The sequence below is a fragment of the Pantherophis guttatus genome, chromosome 5, assembly GCF_059756535.1.
Source record: "Pantherophis guttatus breed Tessera chromosome 5, ASM5975653v1, whole genome shotgun sequence".
Lineage (NCBI taxonomy): Eukaryota > Metazoa > Chordata > Lepidosauria > Squamata > Colubridae > Pantherophis > Pantherophis guttatus.
In genome coordinates, this window is record NC_142067.1 from 68,683,909 (window position 1) to 68,708,069 (window position 24,161).

The 24,161-nt window shown below is 39.8% G+C and overlaps 1 protein-coding gene across 7 annotated transcripts in view; it reads right to left on the reverse strand.

Moving 5' to 3' along the window:
* The window catches only part of GK (glycerol kinase), a 107,496-nt gene that overhangs the window by 47,281 nt on the left and 36,054 nt on the right, over window positions 1-24,161 (reverse strand). For 3 of the 7 annotated variants that reach the window (XR_015728238.1, XM_034423789.3, XM_034423783.2), the window contains exons 5-10: window positions 17,297-17,376; window positions 16,817-16,954; window positions 12,359-12,468; window positions 10,814-10,880; window positions 4,823-4,840; window positions 2,940-2,975 (exon numbers count right to left, since the gene is read on the reverse strand). Coding sequence is in view for 5 of the 7 variants with exons in the window: in XM_034423789.3 (XP_034279680.1) it covers window positions 2,940-2,975; window positions 4,823-4,840; window positions 10,814-10,880; window positions 12,359-12,468; window positions 16,817-16,954; window positions 17,297-17,376 (449 nt within the window). In the remaining 2 variants the exon portion in view is untranslated. The remainder of the gene's footprint in view (window positions 1-2,939; window positions 2,976-4,822; window positions 4,841-10,813; window positions 10,881-12,358; window positions 12,469-16,816; window positions 16,955-17,296; window positions 17,377-24,161) is intronic. The other 4 variants (XR_015728239.1, XM_087871327.1, XM_034423784.2 and 1 more) reach the window with 2 other exon arrangements.

Here is a 24,161-nt window from a genome sequence, read left to right on the forward strand (position 1 = left end):
CACATATATATAAAAACACACACACACACACACACACACACACACACACACACACACATATATATAAATATAAAATCTCAAATTTATATTTTGCATGTTAGGCAGTTGAATTAACATTATGAGCCATGAGCCATGAACCTTCTTAACATGCAGGAAGCCCAAGTTTGAATCCGAGAAAGGGTATGGCTAGCTGATGAAAGCTAAAAAGCTTGAAATAGATCTATACTAGTCTGCCTTTATTTCTTTATCAGCAAAATATAAATTTGATATAAAATGGTTTGTCATTAATGCGACTGCTTGAGGGCTGCTGGATTGGAGCTGAAAGGCAAAAGGGAGCAGAATGCCCCCTCCCACATGTTGGGCTAGACCAGGTGTCACGACAGAAAAACACTTTATATATATACAGTATATATATATGTGTGTGTGTGTGTGTGTGTGTGTGTGTGTGTGTGTATACGTATATATATATGTATATACACATACATACATACATATATACACATACATACATATATGTATATGTATATGTATATATATATATATTTCTCTTTAGCCAGGTTCTTCCTACGTAAACCAAGATTTTTATGCAGCCCTAGTTCAGTGAAATCCCAATCCACTAGTTTCTAGGCTTTTTTTCTTCAGGCAGCAGCAAGCACCCTGCTGCCCATTGGGAGACTAAGAAAAAAAGCCTAGAAACTAGTGGATTGGGATTTCACTGAACTAGGGCTGCATAAAAATCTTGGTTTACGTAGGAAGAACCTGGCTAAAGAGAAATACACATAAAGGCCTACGAAAAGAAAAGAAAACATATATATATATATATATATATATATATATATATATATATATATATGTATATGTATATGTATATGTATATGTATATGTATATGTATATGTATATGTATATGTATATGTATATGTATATGTATATGTATATGTATATATGTATATATGTAGGTCTTTCGTTATTCGGGGTTTTCCCGCGTAAAATTGGAAGTGTCTTGGCGACGTTTCGACGAAGTCTCATTCGTCATCTTCAGGCTGGTGTTTTCGGCTTCCTGCTTCTAGGAGCAATGTGTGATCACAGCTGTTTCTTCCTTTTAACTGCTAGTGGGGGTGTGAACTGATTGGGTGGGAGCTTGGCTGTGTTCTGATTGGGTGGAGGTGTGTTCTGATTGGGTAGGGGCTTGGCTGTGCTCTGATTGGATGGAGGGTTGGCTGTGCTCTGATTGGATGGGGGTGTATTCTGTTTGGGTGGGTGCTTGGTTGTGCTCGGGTTAGTCTGAGTTGCAGGGGGATTTGAGCTGGTGAGCTGCTCAAAACCTCAGAAAACAAATACACACACACACACACACACACATATGTGTGTGTGTGTGTGTGTGTCATTTTTTATGAATTCATGTGTTCCACATCTATACCTGGAAATATGGCCGATCGCAATCTGTGTTGACAGGGGGGCAGTGGTCGACCCCGAGGCACCTTGCTTGTGGGGTGCCACAAGGGTCGGTCCTCTCGCCCCTTCTGTTCAACATTTATGTAAAGCCGCTGGGTGAGATCATCCGTGGCTTCGGGGTGGAGTTCCATCAGTACGCTGATGACACCCAGCTGTACATCTCCACCCCAGGCCACCCCAACGATGCCCTTGAAGTGATGTCCCAGTGCCTGGAGGCCGTGCGGGCCTGGATGGGGAGAAACAGGCTTCGACTCAACCCCTCCAAGACCGAGTGGCTGTGGCTTCCGGCGTCCCAATATAGCCAGCTGACGCCATCGCTGGCTATTGGGGGCGAATCACTCGCCCCCACAGAGAGGGCTCGTAACTTGGGCGTCCTCCTGGACACACGGCTGTCTTTAGAAGATCATTTGACGGCCGTGGCCAGGGGGGCTTTTTATCAGGTTCGCCTGATACGCCAGTTACGCCTCTTTCTAGATCAATACTCCCTACGCACAGTCACTCAGGCACTCGTCACTTCCTGCCTGGACTACTGCAACGCTCTCTACATGGGGCTCCCCCTGGGGTGCACCCGGAGGCTCCAGCTGGCCCAGAACGCGGCCGCGCGGGAGATTATGGGGCGACGGGGCACTCCCATGTGACACCTCTCCTGCGCAAGCTGCACTGGCTCCCAGTGGTCTTCCGGGTGCGCTTCAAGGTGTTGGTGACCACCTTCAAAGCGCTCCATGGCTTAGGGCTGGGGTATTTACGAGACCGCCTTCTGCCACCAATAGCCTCCCACCGGCCAGTACGCTCGCACAGAGTGGGCCTCCTCAGGGTGCCGTCTGCCAGACAATGTCAGCTGGTAACCCCCAGGGGGAGAGCCTTCTCTGTGGCTGCGCCCACCCTCTGGAACAACCTCCCCCCAGAGATACGTACAATAACAGATCTCCGGATTTTTCGTCGGGCCCTGAAAACTTATTTATTTCAACTAGCTGGGCTGGCTTGAGTTAAATTTTAAACTAATTTTAAATTGGGTTGTTTTTAAATTACGGCCAAAAATATTTAATCATTTTAAACTGTTTTTTTTTAATTTTGTATGTTCTGTTTTTTACTCTGGCTGTTCACCACCCTGAGTCCTATTGGAGAAGGGCGGTATAGAAATGGAAACAAACAAATAAATAAATAAATAAATATAACATAAATAATTACTATATTTTTTGTCACACTCTAAGGATGCACATGTTACTTTTTTATTTTCTTATTAAATTAACTTTTAATAAAATAAGTTATATCAAATACCCTGTTTCTCCCAAAATTAGACATCCCCTGATAATAAGCCCAATTGGGCTTTTGAGCGCATGGCAATAAGGCCAAGTGCTTATTTCAGGGTTAAAAAAAAATATAAGACAGGGTCTTATTTTCGGGGAAACACAGTAGATATGGTTGAAGATTCTAATACTTGGCAAAAATTATATTAAAATATCATAGCTTTATTTAGGAAACTCACCCCAGAAATTGGCACACCAGTCAAAGCTCCAGAACTCTGCCAAAAGAGTAATTTAAAAAAAATATTATGCTGTTTTCAACTAGTTTACAAATAAGGAAAATAATGTACAATTAGAATATGATTGCTTATAGCTCATAAGCAAATTAAAATAAAAAATGTAAAATTGTTAGCAGAAATGCAAATAAAAATAATAGGGGAAACAGAGAAAATTGTCATCTGGCAGACATATTAGGTTCTCCACTACATTGGAGATGTCCTGAGAATCCCACATATGTGGCACAACGATGAGGGACACATCTATCTTCCTTCAAATGTTGCTGAAGTATAGTTCCCTGTAGCTTCATTAAGCATGATAAACTTATGCTTAAGGAATGGTGGGAAAAAACTGAATCCTGGATTTAGCCCTTGCCTAATGATTGGTCACTTAATGATCACTCAAATTGACAGCTTGGGAAAGAATGCTTTTGCACACCCATGGGTGTTTGGCAAATTGTTAGCACTTGCAACCAGTTGCCAAGTACTCCCGATCATTGATCACCAACTGTAATATTCTCTGCTATCTTTCCTAGAAAGTCAATGGGGAAACCAGCAGAGAATGTTGCAAGTGAAGGTTTCAGTTCCCTTTCTCAGCCTGCCAAAAGATTTCCCATGTGCAGGGAGGAAAGAGAAAACCCTTTGGAGCTGCAGAAATGGAGCTAAAATCCTGAACATCACCAGTAAAAACAAAGGCAAAATTTGGGTTCTGGGGAGCAAACTTACAGCTATTCTCATTCTTACACTACTCCTAGAAATGAAAACAGCTTCACATTAAGGTAAAGGTAAAGGTTCCCCTCGTACATATGTGCTAGTCGTTCCTGACTCTAGGGGGCGGTGCCCATCTCCATTTCAAAGCCAAAGAGTCAGCACTGTCCAAAAACGTCTCCGTAGTCATGTGGCTGGCATGACTAAACACCGAAGGCGCACGGAATGCTGTTACCTTCCCACCAAAGGTGGTCCCTATTTTTCTACTTGAATTTTTTACGTGCTTTCGAACTGCTAGGTTGGCAGAAGCTGGGACAAGTAACGGGAGCTTACCCCATTACGCAGCACTAGGTATTCGAACTGCTGAATTGCCGACCTTTCGATTGACAAGCTCAGTGTCTTAGCCACTGAGCCACCGTGTTTACATCATGATAAAAGATTTTTGCCATTAAATCTTAGTGGCATGTTCTCAAGATACTGGAAATCCACAAATGGCATCTAGGAAGCAGCCTGGAGCCTACCCAATTCAAAAGCAGACATCATTTGAATTCAAGTAATCTTTGAGGCTACAGTAAAAAAAGGTAAATACCATGCTTCACAAATAGAGATCAGTGCCTATTATTATACAGAAGTGGAAGAATAGGTCTTATATTCAACGGTCATGCTCTGAAACTATTATCCAGGAACTTGGAGAGTAATACTATTATGTTCTTGAAAACAGGCAAAAGTATAGACATTTAGCAAATAGCTACATCACTGAGACAAAAATAGCTTTTCTTTTCAAATATTATATGTGCACATGCACTCTCAACAGCAGTGATCAGCTTAGTGAGCCATGCATAAAATGTAGCCAGTGCATTTCCATTCAGGGATATCTTTATTTTTTAAGCTACCACTGGTTTAAAAAAAAAAAACTTTCTCTGCTCTAAATACATTTCTAGCCAGAAACTATATAATCGTTACTCTCATTTTTCTAATCTTTTAAACTGGTGCAAAGTGGTCAACTGAACTTCAATTGTAATTAAACTTTGAGGAGAAGATTTCATTATGACAAAGAAGAACTTTCCCTGAAGAAATGCACTATATCTAAGCAAGATGAATGAAGATGTAAACTGGCTGTATCCTAACAAAATTCTACTCACCAGGATAGGAGAGATTTTCTATTGCCAGCAAAATAGGTAATGAGAAAGATGAAGAGACATAAACAAGTTCATAATTTTAAAACCTGCTAGTTTAATTACCATTAACTGTACAATGGTGCTGAACAAAATATAATATAGCCTTTATTGCCATTGTACATCATGTATACAACGAAATTGTATTGGTTTCTTGTGCCAAATTGATCACTCTCTGTAGTGCCTTACTGTCCGCAGCAGTTAAACCAGCGTACCATACCGTAATGCAGTATGTGAGGATACTTTCTATCATGGACTGATAGAAAGGTCATCAGCCATTTTTTTTCACAGGACTCTAAGGAAATCAAGTCTCTGTTGGGCCTTGCCAATCACCAGGGACATGTTGTTTTTCCATGTGAGACCTTGACTAATCCCCTCATTGGCCCCACCCACGCTCGGCCAGTCACCGCTCACCTCTTCCGGCCACTCGATATTCCACAGAATTCAATGTTAAATGCAGCAAAGAGAATGCTAACTTTTCTCCCTCCATTCAGAACGGAGCTGCTGCAGTCTGTCCCTTTAAGATAGTCACCAGGAGGGAGGGGGCCGGAAGGGAACCATAAAGGGAGCAGCAGCTCCATTCTGAATGGAGGGAGAAAAGTTAGCATTCTCTCTGCCACAGAATTCAATGTTAAATGCAGCAGAGAGAATGCTAACTTTTCTCCCTCCATTCACAAGGGAGCTGCTGCAGCCTGTCCCTGTTCAAATTTATTAGGATGAAGAATGAATTAATATGAAAGTTAAAAGAGAATATATATATGATTAACAATGGAGAAATTAGAATTTGAGGGTAGAAGATGATGTTGTTTATACAATAAGCATAGAAGTATTAAGATAAGATAAAAAAGTAGGGAAAAATATTTTGGCAGAAACTGTAACTATGTAAAATGTATTTGGATATGACAAGTTGTATAAGATAAGATATGGTCAATACTCTGTTCATAAAATATGTGGGTGGGTATGAAAGAAAAAAATCAATAAAACTTGATTAAAAAAAAGGTAGTCCCCAGGAGGGAGGGGGCTGGGAGAGAACCATAAAGGGAGCAGCAGCTCCGTTCTGAATGGAGGGAGAAAAGTTAGCATTCTCTCTGCCACAGAATTCAACGTTAAATGCAGCAGAGAAAATCCTAACTTTTCTCCCTCCATTCACAAAGGAGCTGCTGCAGCCTGTCCTTTTAAAGTAGTCCTCAAGAGGGAGGGGGACAGGGGGAGCAGTTGGAATGGAGCCGTTTTCATGAAAGGCAGGAAAATGGGGAAGGGGATTTTCCTGCCTGTCATCCATTCCTCAATCTCAGCACAGACTGAGGGAAGGTTGGTAGGCAGGAATATTCCCCTCCCCATTTTTCTGCCATTCGCAACACGGGAGGGGAGGGGCTGGTGAGGAGCCCCTTGATGTGAGTGATGTCAAGTTGGCCATGCCCACCCAGTCACATGACCTTCCCCCAACAAGCCATGCCCACAGAACCGGTAGGGGAAATTTTTACACACACACACACACACACACACACACACATTCCAATGATATTGAAGCATCCCGGTAGTCACATGATCAAAATTTGAGTGCTTGGCAGCCCACCTGCATTTATGACAGCCGTGTTTCAATTGCTGAACTTCCCAACAATCTCTGAGTTTGGCTATTTTGCACTCTGCCACTGCTGTTTACCCCTACTGTACCCAGCTAAACTTCACTGTTTCTTCCTCTGACTGTTGATGAGGCATACCTGCAGTGGTGGCAGCAGGGGTAAGTAGCAGCAGTAGAGATGTGATAGAAAGATGGGGGAGCTAAGTGGGATGCTTATTTAAGTAAGACATCATCAGATATTTTTCAATGCTAGGGATCCTATTTGATTAGAATGGATGTATATGTGTTGTGTGTGTATGCATAACATTTTAAATATTAAGAACCCCATTTGACATTTTTAAAGGCACTAAAGACAAAATAGATGGACCTACTGTATGTGTGGCTGGGGTAAGGTTTTAGAGGGAGTTATTTTAATTTTTTAAAAAACTGTTACAAATATATTTTATTGTTTACACTATAATATTCATGTATCTCTCTACTATCAAATACTGAAAACTTGACTTTCAGTTTTCAGCAGTTATGGTCAAAAGAGGATGGTCATAGTAGAGACTGTGTTTTTCCAATTCCTATAACTCTATGAATAAGATGTGCATTCAATAATTCCTCCTGTAGCAAAACATTAAGTTTTGGAAGTTTTAATATGAAAGTTTTAGCTACTTTGTACAACAATTTGTATTAAAGGGATTTTTTTAAAAGTATCTGCTGTTCCTTTAAAAGCTGAAAACATTATCAAGCAATCACTACTTTTGCTCAGCATTTCAGTTTTGCAAAATTATTTTTGCCATCTTCCCCCAAAGATCTTGCAATGAAATATATGAGATAAGAATAGCCTAAACATTACTTAAGTCACTGACTATATACCCAAACTCTTTACACATAGCAATTTGAATGCTTTAAATAGTTAAAAATAACTGTCAAAGAAATAGGCAAATGTCCAACATTTGCATATTAATACAGCCAAGAAGCTGTACTCAACAAAAATAAAGTTAACATTCATCTTTAAGTAAAGCAAACATTGCTTAATCAAGTAAATGTTATTAGTTTATTGTTATTGGGTCATTCCATGTCAAGTGGTCAGATTTCAGTAAAGTGCCCAGGGTGACCATCACAGATTTTGATGAAATTTGGTATGAACATGCACACACGTCCCCAATGAACATTGGTAAAGTGTTATGTTTGCCGATGCAATATTTATGGAGATATAGTCATTGGTATGATCCCATACCACAGCCTTCGACAGTATGACTCTGAGATTTCAGCAACTTTGAGACATAATATCTCCGGCAATATTTTGTTGAGCGAAACAAAACATGGCCATCTTGTACAACTTGTTGTGCTCTATTAAACAAAATAATAAAAACATTCTCATGAGTGATCGCCATCTAGATAATTGGGAGCAAAGTTGGCCAAAAATGACTGTGGCGCGAAAAAAGGGTAAAGTTTGGCTTCTTATATCTCTGGAAGAAAAGGTATGAGAATTGTGAAACTTTGTGTGTGATAACCTAGCAACACAAGGTTGTCGAATATAAAATTTCATTCTCCTACTGCTTTCCAATACTTCACAAATTGAGTGTAAAGTTGACTATTTTTGTAAAAATGCCAAAAATAGTGTATTTTCAGTCCGTTTTTACAAAAAAGGACTTTCTAGAAACTCTGTTAAATCATTCTCATTAGAAAGAGCATGTTTCAACCCCCCCTAAAAAAGTAGAGTTGGTGTTTCATCACTGACGTATAAAGCCCTAAAAATAGAGACAATTTGGAGGACGTTTCGTGAATGTTATTGTTGCAAGAGTTGAATAGATCTGTCGGCGTCAGTATTTGGTTGGTTGATGGTCGCTGGAGGCTGGCTTGAGCAGCCAAACATTTAGTCGTGCTGCCAACTCCATCACATGGTGATTTGGTGAAACAAAATCACATGGTGAAACATTCACGGACTTAAATATATATACGTTCCGAAAGAAGAAATCGAAGAAAGCAGGATGCTGCAAGAAGAAAGATGGAAAGTTAGCAGCACAATAGCTGGCACAAGAGATCATCACCAGTTTGTGCCAGTTGATTCAAATTCAATTTTTGTCAGCAAAGTTTCAAATGACACGATTAACTTTGTGGCCAAAATGTCCAATACTGTCGATCCAAATTTAAAATTGGCCGACTGATTTCCCGGTTGTTATGTTGCCTGCATTTATGACAAAAAATGGTGGGTAGGCAAAGTCATGGAAATTTTGATTGAATAAAATGATGCATTGGTAACATTTATGCATCCGCAAGCCCCTGCTCATTCATTTTATTGGATGAAAGACAAGATGTTTGTTGGGTTCCAGAACCACATCTTATTTGTGTGCTTCCAGCACCGTCAGTTACATCGTCAGGTCAACAGTATCAATTCCCATAAGTGATGCTAAAGAACGTGGCGCATAAATTCAATAATAAATAAGTGATCGTTGGAATTTGGCAGTTCATACGAACAGTATGGGCTTCAGCTTGGAAACCATATAAGATACCCACTTTAGGCTTGGGAACCTAGGATAAGCTACTCAATTGGCAGCTTGGGAACTGGACAGATACCCAGACAAGGCTTTGGAACATGAACCAAGAAACCCACCCGTGGCTGGTATTGCATGGCTATCAGGTGTGCTCCCTATGGTGACGGGGTTGCTGGGTCAAGTGCCTGAACTGGTAGTGATAATGTCACCATGGACCAATATAATAGTAGTAATGATGTCTATATAAATCAAGACAAAACAATAGAATGCATGTGACGCTGCCATAGCAACGTCCTCCACTTTGTCCCTATTTTTAGGGCTTTATACGTCAGTGATGAAACACCAACTCTACTTTTTTAGGAGTTTTGAAACATGCTCTTTCTAATGAGAATGATTTAACAGAGTTTCCTGAAGGTCCTTTTTTGTAAAAGCGGGCTGAAAATACCCTATTTTTGGCATTTTTACAAAAACAGTCAACTTTACACTCAATTTGTGAAATATTGGAAAGCAGTAGGAGAATGAAATGTTATATTCAACAACCTTATGTTGCTAGGTTATTACGCACAAGGTTTCACGATTCTCATACCTTTTCTTCCAGAGATATAAGATGCCAAACTTTACCCTTTTTTTGTGCCACAGTCATTTTCGGCCAACTTTGCTCCCAATTATCTAGATGGCGATCGCTCATGAGAATGTTTTTATTCTTTTGTTTAATAGAGCACAACAAGTTGTATAAGATGGCCATGTTTTATTTTGCTCAACAAAATATTGCTGGAGATATTATGTCTCAAAGTTGCTGAAATCTCAGAGTCATACTGTCGAAGGCTATGGCATGGGATCATACCAATGACTATATCTCCGCAAGTATTGCATCGGCAAACATAACACTTTACCAATGTTCATTGGGGACGTGTGTGCATGTTCACACCAAATTTAATCAAAATCAGTGATGGTCGATCTGGGAGCCCCAGACCACTTGACATGGAATGACCCTATTTCACTTAAAATGTAAGTTCAAAAATAAGAACCCATGACATGTAAGTTTCAAATAGCTGTAATGATTAATAAAACAAGATCATGCTACTGGAAACATGCCAACTCAATTTTGTTATGAGCTTCCCAGACTCATTTGACAAAATAGATTTTCATTGTGTCATATACTTTTCTGGATTTAACTAGTGACACACTATTTATTCATATGAGAGTCTCACATTTACACTGAGATATTAGAGGTGATATAGCAAACATTGGAACTGAAAACCTTATACCTAGGCAACTCACACAATCCTTACAGTGTTTATCAGTATATATACTGTATATATAGGTCCTTTGGAATTGATTTAAGTAAACAACAATAGCACACCTAATTTTTTATCTTTTTTTAAAAAAATGAATACATATATACAATTCACAGAAAGCAGTAACTTCATAAGACAAAAAAAAAAACTTTCATAAGACAGAAAAGCAAAAACGTTATTTAAGTCCTCTAAACTTATTCTTGAGGATTTTTATAATAATAATAATTTACTGAACTTGTATGATACCCAACTCTCAATGACTCTGGGAGGCTCACAATAGATTGGAAAACCTGGCTTTGATGTATTATTGTTTGTGTAGGGTTCCTGTCTATGTGGTATGTAAGATTATTTCAGTCTAGGCTATCTGATTGATTTAATGTTTTTATTTGTTTTTATGGTTTGTCCAGTTTTGTCCAGAGTCCATTGGAGTTCAGCAGCTTATAAATTCAAATAAATAAATAATGGTAATAATATTCTCCCTGTTAGATAAAACTTGTTTCATAAAATATATTTCAACTTACATGAGCTACCAAGTAGAAATCATACATGCAATATCAATTAAGTAAAACTATTTGCTTAACATTTACATACATACCAGTAATCCATAGATTTCTGAGGAACTTCTCACTTTGGGAAGCATTTCCATGGGAATTTCAAAAAAACTAAAAGTATTTTTAAAACGTTAGTGTGAATTCTTCCTTGCTGGTAAAAATAAAAAGTTTTCACTTCTTTTCATTTTTTGTAATATTTCTGATACATTTGGAAACATTTCAGATTAAATCAAATCATTTATTATTTGAAATTCTATATTTATAGAAAACAGCAATACAAAATTTACCTTGGTATACACACACACACACACACACACACACACACACACACACACACACCCATATAAAAGATAAAAATGTAGAAGAAATCTTTATTTGGTCATAGACCAGCAATAAAACAGAAGAGTCATTTAAGATAAAAGGAAAAATATAGTTATTCTAAAATATATAAAAAAAGGCTAGAGTTAATACTATGATGCATTATGCAGACTATAGCACAGTACTTGGCTGTGGTCAAGGAAATAAAATCAGATTTATCTTGAAAAAAAACAAATTGTAATGGGCATATGTTTTGTAAAGAGTGGAAATAATAATTCCTGGCGAGCACTTGCATAGAGAGGCAATACAATAATCTATTGATTCAATTATTCCTCCACCATATGGACATAGACTCTGCTTCAAAGGGATATTTTGCTATCTTCCTTCAGTAATGGCTGTTGAGAGGACATTGAATCTGGCTAAGGAAAAGGTCCTTCTGAATTTTGGGATTGTTATGCTACTGAGATATCCAGCTGGCTATATATGCAAAAAAGCTAAACAAGTGTTTCTGGGTAAAGCTGGAAAGTCCGCTTGCAGCTCTAAATCAATGGTCTGCTGTTTGAGATCAGCTAGTGCACATTCATAGCCCATCAAGGTGTTGGGTAGCCATGAAAAGATATAAAATTGCAATTTAGCATGTATTGCCTGGCTCCAGGAACATTGGACTGTTAATAATAATCAAAGGGGCCAGAATCAATGTCTTTAGCTAGAAGGCAAATAGAACAAAGAAAGGGATAGAACTAGGCAAACTGAAAGGATATAGCAGATAGCAGTGTAGAAATTGTGCTCTCTACCTGGAGATTTTTCCAGGTGACACTGATAAACATAATCTGAGTGTCCTTCTAAAGCATGGGTGTCAAACTTGTGGCGTCACACTGCCGTTACATGACGTTTCACAATGTTCTTCCCCTTTGCAGAGCTGGGGTGGGCGTGACCTACGCATGATGCACACAGCCTGCAGGCCGCCAGTTTGACACCCTTGTTCTAAAGGCAACAATAAAAGAGCAGATGGCTCAGTGACTCTAGTGAGCCATCTTTGCAATGGTTCTCTCCAAGAAAGTTCTGAGGGCAATAAGCTGTTAATTTTAACAGTTGTTAAAATTAATTATTCTGCTGTAAAAATTCTTATTTTCAAGAAAACCAGATTAAGGTTTTAATCTAACATGTTAAACAATTGTCAAATTTATATGGCCGCCAATCTCATACAAAGTGACTCTGGGAGGCATACAATAAAACCTGTTATTTCAAATATGTAGAAATAAGTTACTTACTTGCAGAGCTCATCATCCCACTCTAATGAATGAATGTTAAACAACATTGTCCTACTGGCATTGGTTACATCAGTGCAATGAATACCTCCATTTTTTCCACCAGTCAAACACTTAAATGAATGAATAAACAATTTTGATCATTACTGCATAACTGGAAAATTAACAGAAGAATATGCAAACTCTACATTTGTTAATTATTTACAAAAATTAACTATAAGGAAATAATCTATCAGGTACAATTTTAACCTAGTATGTTCAGTGTATGTGTGTGAGGGAGGGGTGGGGGAACCAACAAGATAGATGCCATATAGGTTAGGACTACTTTTACTGTAATAGATATAGTAGTAGAACCTTGCAAGTCTGAATGTACTTCCCATTTTATTTTATCTTTATGTGACACTAAGGAGTGGCTTATCTTAGATGTTTTCTCCAAAAAAATTCTTGGCACAAGTTCCTCTTTTCCGACCCTGTTAACTGTATGTGAAAATGACCTTGGGAGATGGGAGAGAAAAATATGCTGGATAGGAAATGATCAGATAAGAGAGGGCATAGCCTTCAGAATGCATAATGGGCAGAGAAATAAACTCAGAAAGCAACCTCCATCTCCTCAGAAAAGAGGCACCAGATTTGTACTATCAGATTTTCAAGATTATGTTAACGTATCCTTATCATTAAGTAGAATTAGCTCATCTGGTTGTGTTTCCTATCTGATCTACCTGGAGTGCTAATAGACTGGTGCCTTAGTAGCAGCTATTCCCTTGTCCTTTAAGGCCATTACAGTGGCCTTGATTACAGGCCTGCTACAGTGTGCGTATGAGAGAGAGAGAGAAAAAAGAGACAGAGACACAGAGATAGAGATAGAGACAGAATTACTCTGTTAATCTGTAATTATGTAGCTGACTTCAGTTCTTAAAACATCAGTTCTTAAAGACCTTAACATTTTAAAGTTCCACTGCATTTGCTATGAAATTCTATTATTAAACACAGATGGTATTAGAGATATAAATGCCTAAAAGAAGGCAAACATGCCAGAGCATAACAGAGCATTTTGCAAGCATAACCTGCTAGGAGCTTTAGCGTATAAGAGAAACTATTTTTCTCATTCTTTCATCATATATTTTACTCAATGTATAGGATAAATGGATATCTATATCTAAATCAGAATTTCCCAAATCTAGGTAAATTATCTAAAATTTGTAAAACTTGTTTTTTGGGGGGATGAAACATGAACCTATTATACAATAACAACAGGGGCATTTAAATTAACTGAAAGTGTTTTACCTATATTGAGAAAAAGGACCTTTGATAAGCAGTTTTGGGTAATGAAGGAAAAAGCACTAATTTAGAATATTACTAAACCCAACTTTAGTGCTTTATGATCAATACTGAATGAATGTGAGAATATATTTGTCCATCAAGGATAATTTGCATTCATTACCAATTTATTCTGCTAATAATGTTCTAGACAGTCTATAAATGAATACTAATGTTCCTGAGCATATGACAAAGGAAATTTAAATTTAATATGACAAAGGAAATCTAAGGGGTCAAAAGAATTGACCCCCTAGATGAAGAAGACAGATGGAAACATGTCACTCATAGAAAAAAACACAAACCTAGTATAAAACCCCTGTCCAACCCAACCCACTTTGATGCAGCCCCACTGGTGCTAAGCAATCGATTTCATGGACTCTCCCTGGAAGAAAATATGCATAGAAAAGAAATATAATTAAATATCCCTAAAAAGGTAGCACCATCAAATGCTTCTATGATAGATAGAAAAATACCTCAAACCTCCCTAGGAAAAAAAAGGTGAGTGTTGGTGATAGGAAATTCAATTCTCAAGGGAACAGAACCAGCCGTCTGTAGACCAAACAGTCAATCCAGAGAGGTATGCTGCCTCCCTGGAACTAAAATCAAAGATGTGGCTTAGAACCTAACCAAAATAATAAAACCCACAGATTACTACCCTTTTCTACTACTACATGTAGGAACGAATGACACAAAAAAGGACTTGAAAACAACATTGAGTGATTACGAGCAGCTAGGCAAGAAAGTCAAGGACTTAGGTGTACAAGTAGTTTGTCCATCTGCACTGCCAACGAAAAGACAACATTCAGTAAGAGAACAAAGAATTCAAGAAGTGAACCACTGACTAAAGGGTTGGTATCGCAAAATAAAATGGACTTCTGGGTCATGGTCTGTAATATCTCCATGATGAGCTGCACTCACAAAGACTGGGGAGAATGTTTCTGAAAAACGACTGGCTCAATGTTTCAGGAGGGCTTTAAACTAAAATTGAGGGGGGAGGGTGACCAATCTTTAGGATCTCTAGGACCTAATTCAAGCAAAAACCCCTAGAAAGCAAGTCAAATAATGAAGTAAGGAGGGATGGGAAGGAAGATAAACACAAATACCATATAGGAGACATAGGAGGCATACCCAGAGTCAGACATAAAGATCTCAAGTGCCTATATACAAATGCACAAAGTCTGGGGAACAAACAGGGTAAACTTGAACTATTAATACATGAAGGTAGATATGATATAGTTGGAATAACAGAAACTTGGTGGGATGAAACCCATGACTGGAACATACTGATAGAAGGATACAAACTGTTCAAAAGAACCAGGCCCCATAAAAGAGGAGGTGGAGTTGCACTGTATGTAAAGGTTCACTATATTGCTACAAAAATGCATGAAACCAGACGAAAACCTTCTAGAATGCATATGGGTCAATATAAAAGAAAAAAAGAATGACATGGTCATAGATGTATATTATAGGTCACCCAATCAAGCAAAAAAAAAAAAGGTATCCTTTTTGCTAACCAACTAAAAAATATATGTAGGAAACACACTACAATAGTAATGGGGGACTTCAATTATCCTGACATCAGTTGGAAGACTAATTCTGCACCAACTGAGAAATCAAATAGGTTCCTAACCAACCTAGCTGATAACTTTGTTGTCCAAAAGGTAGAGGAGGGAACTAGAGGGACAGCCATACTGGACTTAATTCTTACAAACAGAGAAGAAGTGATTGAGGGAGTTAAAACTGCAGGAACCTTGGGTGAGAGTGACCGTGTCATACTACTAGAATTCAATATAATGCAAACACAAGCAATAGAACATAATGATACCAGAGTCTTAGATTTTAAAAGAGCTGATTTTAATGAATTCAGAGAGAACTTGGGAAAGATTCCTTGGATGAAAATCCAAAAGGGAAAATAACTAAAGAAGCTTGGAAAACTCTGAAAAATATGATCATAAAAGCCCAGATAGCATCACCACCAGATGGATTCGTAACTGGCTGACAAACCGTACTCAACAAGTAGTCCTTAATGGGTCTACATCTACATGGAGGGAAGTAAGCAGTGGGGTACAACAAGGTTCCATCTTAGGCCCAATGCTCTTCAATATCTTCATAAATGACTTAGATGAGGGAATAGAAGGGGTACTTACCAAATTTGCAGATGATACTAAGCTGGCAGGAATAGCTAACACCCTAGAAGATAGGCTCAAGATCCAGATGGATTTTGGCAGACTTGAACACTTGGTCCTATCTAACAAAATTAAATTCAATGTAGAGTAAAGTCAAGTCTTATACTTGGGCAAGAAAAACCAAAAGTACACATATAGACTGGGTGAAACTAGGTTTAATAGCAGTGACTGTGAGAGAGATCTTGGTGTCTTAGTGGACAACCAGCTAAATATGAGCCAGCAGTATGCAGCAGCAACCAAAAAAGCCAATGCAATCCTAAACTGTATTAACAGAGGGATACAATCAAGATAAAGTGAGGTATTAATACCACTCTATAAAGCCTTAGTAAGACCACACCTAGAGTACTGCATCCAGTTTTGGTCACCACACTATAAAAAAAAGATGTTGAGACTCTAGAAAAAGTGCAGAGGAGAGCAACCAGGATGATTAGGGGACTAGAAACTAAAACATATGAAGAATGGTTACAGGAACTGGGCATGGTTAGTCTAATGAAGAGAAGGACCAGAGGAGACATGATAGCTGTGATCCAATGTTTGAGGGGCTGCCACAGAGAGCAATGGGTCAAGTTGTTTTCCAAGGCACCTGAAGGCCACACAAGGAATAATAGATGGAAGCTGATCAAGAAGAGATTCAACCTAGAAATAAAGGGAAATTTTCTAACATTGAGAATAATCAACCAATGGAACAGCTTACTTTTGGAAGATGTGGGAACTTCATCACTGGAGGCTTTCAAGAAGAGATTGGACTGCCATTTATCAGAAATGATGTAGGGTCTCCTGCGTGGGGGGTTGGACTAGATGACCTACAAGGTTCCTTCCAACTCTGTTAATTTGTAATCTGTAATCTATAAAATTGACTTTTTCTTGAATAATTTTTAAGGATGTTAAAAACAAGCTGAGGAAGTATAGAAACTAAAGAAATTGTTTTAATTATTGTATATTGTATATTGATACATACCCATATTAACCATGAATCAACAGTACCAAAAAGAGCTCTCCCTTCAAGAACTGCTTGCCTGATCTCTTTCACATTGTCCAAAAGCCAGCGTAGCTTCACAGCACTGAAATATGTGCTAAGAGGGAGACCAGTCCTACTCTGCAAGGTTGAAAGTTAATCAATCATAATGTGTAAACAGTATAACAAATCTACTAATCCACTTTGTTTTTTTCTTTAATTATTATTATTTTGGTAGCTTTGACTCAGTCTGCATTCCTGTCCAAGTCAGTCTTCCGGATGTTTTTGGAAGTCTTTCTACAGACTGACTCAAAGAAACCCAGTCGGCTTCACACAGATCTTACAATCTCCGAGTTTCTTTAGTGCCTTTAACCACTACACTAAATTAGTTTTCCTTTTTTCATTAGCATGAGCATAAAAAAAGAATAATTTGCACTGTGTAATTACCAAACATACTCTAATTATTCTAAGGTCAGCTTTTACCTTAAAAAAGGATTTATTCTTTCCTGGAATCCTTTTAAGAAGTCTTTCAACAGTAGATTGAGTCCTTAGGTCAAGCCATACTAGAATCCAAAGACAAGCATTAATATTAGTAGAAGTAAATATTTAAGGAATACATTGATTGAATAGAATCAGGTTCTGAATCTCTGAATAGGTCTCCATTGATAAACTTTTCAAAACCATCTAATATCGTTTATATAATTTGTATGTCATTCTGAATGATAGGAACCTTATTCAGGAAAGGAGAATTAAGATTAGATTTTAAAATGTAAACCATGCTTCTTCTGATTAAGATAATGTAATTTCAGTTCCAAATAACAAATTATTTACCTAACAAAAATATTTAAAGTTCAATGAGTAAGCCTACATCACTGAGTAATTTATCTAACCGAATGCTTTTTAAATAAAAACTAAGATTCACAAACCATAAAATAAAAAATTGAGAGTAGACATTTTAAAAACAGAAAAGAATAAAACCACAAGTTAAGTTTAGATATGAACAATTCAGACTTCTGAATCTAAATTACAAGGTCATACCAGAATAGATTTCTTCATTTCGACTTCCGGTTGGCAATTCATGGCAAGACGGTGGAAGGAGAGCGATCTGCTCTTCAACCCCGGATTTCTTCGTGCTTTGGGGACCCTTAGGGGTGCAAGAGCCTGGAGGGCATTGAGAACCAGAGAGGGAGTCTGGAGAGCGGTAAAGCGTGGGGCGAGCGCTTGCCGCTCGAATGGACGCCTCTGTTAACCCAGCACGAATGTGTCTGTCATTTTGAAATGGCAAACTCGAGGCTGTGATAAGCTGACAAATAGCCGGGGAGCAAAGAAGATCGGAGTGGACAGTGTTAGAAGTGGAGTTTTGCCAGAACACCGTAAAGGTACAGAAACTTGGAGAAGTGAGATCAGTCCTGTCAGAATGGCTATCAGTTGGATGGCTGTCAGTGACAGCCATCCAACTAAAGCAAGATCTGAATACCCTTAGGCAAAGCAGTAGGATTAAAGTGGTAGAGACCCTCCCTTTAAATCAGAATGCAGATTTTAACCAATACACAAGTGTGAAGATGTTTTCTTTACTATTTCCTATGAGAACCCGAACAAACATGCATTCCCACCATTTACTTTAAAGTGAGATAACCCACATGGCTATCATAAAAATTCCTGCAGGTAAAGGAGATCTCAGGGCTCTTTGGCGCCAGGATATAGGTTGTAAAATATCTGTTGACACAGGCCATGCTAGTAAATCAAATCCAAGTGTCCCCCCTCCTCCAACTGAATGGCAAGTATCACTTTTAGGGATCTGACATGCTACCCTCCTTAGAAAGCAAAAGGGTCCAACTGAAAAAAAAACAAACAAAATATACACAAGATTTCATGATAGTATATTAACAAGGTTTGTTAGGATATTGGGAGTGAAATTTTCTCAGTAAGATTGGAGCCCTAACGTGGTGTTTAGCAACCCATTCATTGTGTGCTGATGGTAAATGTTTCCAAGCAACTAAGTATTGGATTTTCCCTCTGTGGATCCTACAATCAAGGATTTCCTTGATTTCAAAGTGTTGTTCACCTTCAATCATGATGGGAACGGGTGGTGTAGATGCAGGTGGTCTGAGGGATGAGATTACTTCTCGCTTGAGTAAACTAATAGTTCAACTGCTACTGGATTGAGGATTCTAGTGATGGGGGAAGGTCCAATGAACTTTGGCCCTAGTTTTTTCAATTTTTCAGTTTTTTGTAATGATTTCAGGAATTTTGTAGATAAGTATACTCTGTCTCCAACATGAAAAGGTTTGGGTACCATCCTTTTCTTGTCAGCTTGAATTTTAAAAGCTTCTCTAGCTTCCTTTAAAGCTAGTCTAACCACTGGCCACATGTTTTGCAAATTATCCAGCCACTCCTTAAGTGAGGGGATGGTGGGTTCTTCTGTGGGTAGTTCAGGCATGGGGCTGAAATCCTGGCCTGTTGCTACTCTAAAAGGAGTAAAACTAGTGCTTGAATGGACAGCATTATTAAACGCAACTTCAGCAAAAGGCAAAAGTTCGGTCCAGTTATTCTGTTAAAAATTAATGAAACATCTTAAATATTGTTCTAACACCGAGTTTCAGAATTACCATTAGTACAAGGATGAAAGGATGTGCTCAACCCCTGGCCAGTACCAAGTAAGCCCAAAAACGCCCTCCAAAAGTTGGAGGTGAATTGAGCCCCTCTGTCGGAGATGATCCTTTGTGGAGCCCCATGAAGTCGATAAATGTGTATTAGGAATAATTTGGCTAAACTTTTAGCAGTTGGGATCTTTTGGCAGGGTATAAAATGTGCCTGTTTTGAAAATAGGTCTGTCACAACCCAAATAACAGTATTTCCCTCACTGTTTGGCAATTCCATGATGAAATAAATCCATAGCGATCTCTCTCCAAGGCGCTGAAAGTTCAGCTACCTTCTGCAATAGACCTGGGGATTTCCCCTGGCGTCTTTTTGCTGCTGCACAAATGGGGCAGCTAGTTACATAGCTTTCTATGTCCATTTTTAGTGATGGCCACCAAAATTGTCTTTTAATCAGGTGTAAAGTTTTCACAAACCCAAAATGTCCAGCTAATTTGGAGTCGTGGCACCTTACCATTAAGCATAGTCTTTGGCTGGCAGAAACATACAACTTCCCTCCCACCCAAGCCAAGTCTTCTTTCATCAGACAGCTGGATTTGTTGTTCAAAAACCATTCATCAGTGGCCAATGCTTGTTTAAAATTTTGGGTGGTGTCATTGCCTGTCAATGTCTCTTGTTTTGCCTGGGATCTGGTGACTATTTTGGCAGCTAATTGATTGTTTTGTACTATGGGTTTGATTACGTCTGGCTTTGCACTATTGTATTGCGGTTTTCTGGATAGCGCATCCGCCAGAAAGTTTTTTTCCCCCGGGAGATATTTTAGAGTAAAATCAAACCGTTTAAAGTACGGAGCCCATCGTACTTGTTTTGGGGAGAGTTTCCTTGGGGTCTTTAGGGCTTCTAGATTTTTATGATCAGTCCAGACTTCAAAAGGAGTCTTACTACCTTCTAGGAAGGTGCCTCCAGGTTAACAACGCCCAAGGAACTGCATAAGCCTCTTTCTCCCAAATGGCCCACCTTTGCACAGTCTCATTCAACTTTTTGGATGTGTAAGCGCAGGGTTGTAGTTGGTCTTGCTCATTCTTCTGAAGCAGGATCGCTCCTATTGCCACATCGCTGGCATCTGCTTGTATGACAAGTGGTTTCTCCGTGTCTGGGTGTTTTAGAATTGGTTCTGCCGAGAACAGCCGTTTAAGTTTTTCAAATGCCGCCTGGTATTCCATTGTCCAGTTCAATGGCTGCTTCCATTTAGGGTTGTCCTCCCCCCTTGTTTTTAAGAGCTTGGTGATGGGGAGGGCAATCTGAGCAAAAGCAGGGATAAACTGGCAGTAAAAGTTGGCAAAACCCAGGAAGCTCTGTAACTGTTTACGCGTACGTGGAGGGTTCCAATCAAGTGCAGCCTGCACTTTTAGAGGATCCATCTCAATTCCCTGGTGTGAAATGCGGTATCCCAAATAGTCAATCTTGGTGGAATTCACATTTGGAAAGTTTAGCATAAAGTTTGGCAGAGCAGAGTTTGTTTAAAACCACCCTGACTAGTTTTACATGTTCTGCTTTGGTCTCGGTATAGATTAAAATGTCATCCAAGTAGACCAGGACCCCCTTATATAAATGCTGATGCAGAACTTAACTGCATAAACACTGCAGGGGCTCCTTGTAATCCAAAGGGGAGCATCTTGAATTGGTAGCAGCCAAGGGAGGTGTTAAATGCCGTTTTCCACTCATCCCCCTCCTTAATTCTGACACGATACTAAGCCTCCCTTAAGTCCAGCTTTGAAAATTTTTTCCCTTTAACGAGGTGTGTAAGCATATCTTTCATAACGGGGAGGGGATACATGTTCTTCACACTGATTGTATTCAGATTTCTAAAATCAATACATAGGCGTTTTGAGCCATCTTTTTTCTCTCTAATAGCACTGGAGCTATGATTTTTCGTCGGGCTGGCTCAATAAAAACCTCCGCTAAATCCTTATATATATATATGTATATGTATATGTATATGTATATGTATGTGTGTATATATATACATACATACATACATACATACATACATACATACATACATACATACATACATACATACATACATATATATATATATATATATATATATATATATATATATTTGCTTTAATTTATATGCCGCCCTTCTCCAGAGACTCAGGGCGGCTTACAATGCGTTAAGCAACAACCTTCATACTTTTGTATATTTATACAAAGTCAGCTTATTGCCCCCACAATCTGGGTCCTCATTTCACCTACCTTTGAAAGGATGGAAGGCTGAATCAACCTTGAGTCTGGTGGGATTTGAACTTGCAGTAATTGCAGGCAGCAGATGTTAATAACAGTGCATTAATCCACTGTGCTACCAAGGCTCTTCTATGGGTATGCCCTCACTTGGTATGGTGTGACCAGGCATGGCTGTTTCTTGATTCTCTGCCCCCTCAGTTCCTTTATGTGGATTCTCAGCAAAAGTCACATTCCTCTGGAAATTTATGATGCCTTGTTTCCAATTGATTTTTGGATTCCATTTTTTCAGCCATGCAAGGCCCAGAACTAATGGCCATTCCATGCCAGGTGCCACTATAAATGTAAGCCTTTCCTCGTGGCTTCCAATGCCACGAGGCTCAGTGGCAAAAGAAGCTGGCTCCCCTCCTGCTATTGACCCATCTAGTTGGCAGAAAGCAATAGGGGTTTTCAGCTTTCTTACGTTAATCCCTAACTTCCCTACTAAGGTTGGGCTGATCAAACAACGGGTGCACCCTGAATCCACTAGGGTGGGGATACTTATCTCCCTGTCCTGGTTTGGGATAAATAGTTTTAAGGGGAGGGTAAGTGGTTTAATTGGTTTGCTTACCAATGGTTCATCATCTGGTCCACTTCCAAATGAGTGTGATTCCTCCTGATGAGATGCCAGGGTTTCCTCCCCAAAGAGGGGAGGGGATGGGACTTCTACAGTCTCCCTGCTCCTCAGAGCAGTCTCCTTCCCACACCGACCCGGTTTTGCAGGGCCCTCCCCTGGTGGGTGGTTCCGGGCGGGTGTTTGCGAACGACACTCTGCAGCTCGGTGCTCCTCTTTCCACACTTGAAACAGGCTGAAGATCTTGGAGAGAATGCGGTTTGTGGTTTGGGGGGCTCTTGCTTCCATTGGGGTGAGGATTTCTTCCATGTTCGCCCTCTCGATACTGGTTTCTGGCCATATCGATCTCAGCTTGTTCGGCAGTGACATACCATTCATGTAGGTGATTCGGTGCATCTTGGCCACGCAGGCATTGTATAGATCATCACTCAGCCAGTCCTTGAAACAGCTCACCAAAATATCTTCCGGCCAGTGCACACGACACGCGAGGTCCCGGAATTCTTCAGTATACTCTGCTACTGGCCGTCGTCCCTGCTTCACCACCTTAATGCGGTCACGTGCTTTGCGATCTGCCAGTGGGTCTTCGAACCGACATCGCAGAGCCATCATGAAGAGGTCAAAATCCCGCAGTTCTGGTGCATTGGCATTATGTAGGGTCACCATCCATCTGGCTGCAGCACCCTCTAGGGCTACGGTCACAACTCGTACTCGGGATCCTTGGGTTTGGAAATCCCGCCCATACTCTTGCATGTAGGTTAGCACATGTACCACAAAGAATCCTAATTGTTGCGGATTCCCATCAAACTTCACCCAAAGTTTATCTTTCCAGTTGTGGAACCCAGGGCTGATTGGGAATGGGCGCCTGTATGCGTGCTACCTAGGGGGGGGAGGGTTTGCTGGGTCTTCTCCCACTGCTGCTGCGCCCTCTGCTCGATAGGCAGGCTCCAGAAGTGGGGTGCCTCCCATGGCCTCATCCACGACAGCTGCCCTTTCTGCGCCCTTTGGTTGTTGTCCTGGCTCCCTTCGAATGTTGAGGTTTTCCAAAGTTTCCATCACCAATTGGGTTATATGCCTCTTCAGATAGTCCTCCCTCAAGGGTGCTTCGATCAGTCCCCCCTGGTCAGTAAGGGCTTCTAGTTCCATTTTCCACCCCGGTTTTCAGTTGCCACGACTGAGGGTAGCTCCTCTGGATCTCTCATCCCAGCTATCTTTCTTCCCGATGCCAATTGACCAGCGGGGCTTTTCAGGATTCTCCAGGGTTATCTCATCCTCTCCGATGGGGTGCATGAAACAGGCATCCGACTGGGTGGCGGTTGCTGTCTCTCCCCAGCAATCGGTTTCTCCCAGCTCTTTGCTTCATTCAGACATGATTTGCAAGGTCCCCTCAGTAGAGCGAAGACTGCTTCTCTGAGTTGACCGTTTTGCAGATCTTGCTTTCTATAAGGATCGCCTCTCCTTCCAACTTAAGAAAGCACGAACTCTTGAAATGTGGTTATTCAAAAGGATTCTTTTATTAAGCAGAAGTGACAGCCATCCAACTAAAGCAAGATCTGAATACCCTTAGGCAAAGCAGTAGGATTAAAGTGGTAGAGACCCCTCCCTTTAAGTCAGAATGCAGATTTTAACCAATACACAAGTGTGAAGATGTTTTCTTTACTATTTCCTATGAGAACCCAAACAAACATGCATTCCCACCATTTACTTTAAAGTGAGATAACCCACATGGCTATCATAAAAATTCCTGCAGGTAAAGGAGATCTCAGGGCTCTTTGGCGCCAGGATATAGGTTGTAAAATATCTGTTGACACAGGCAATGCTAGGGAATCGAATCCAAGTGTCCCCCCCTCCTCCAACTGAATGGCAGTATCACTTTTAGGGATCTGACAATAG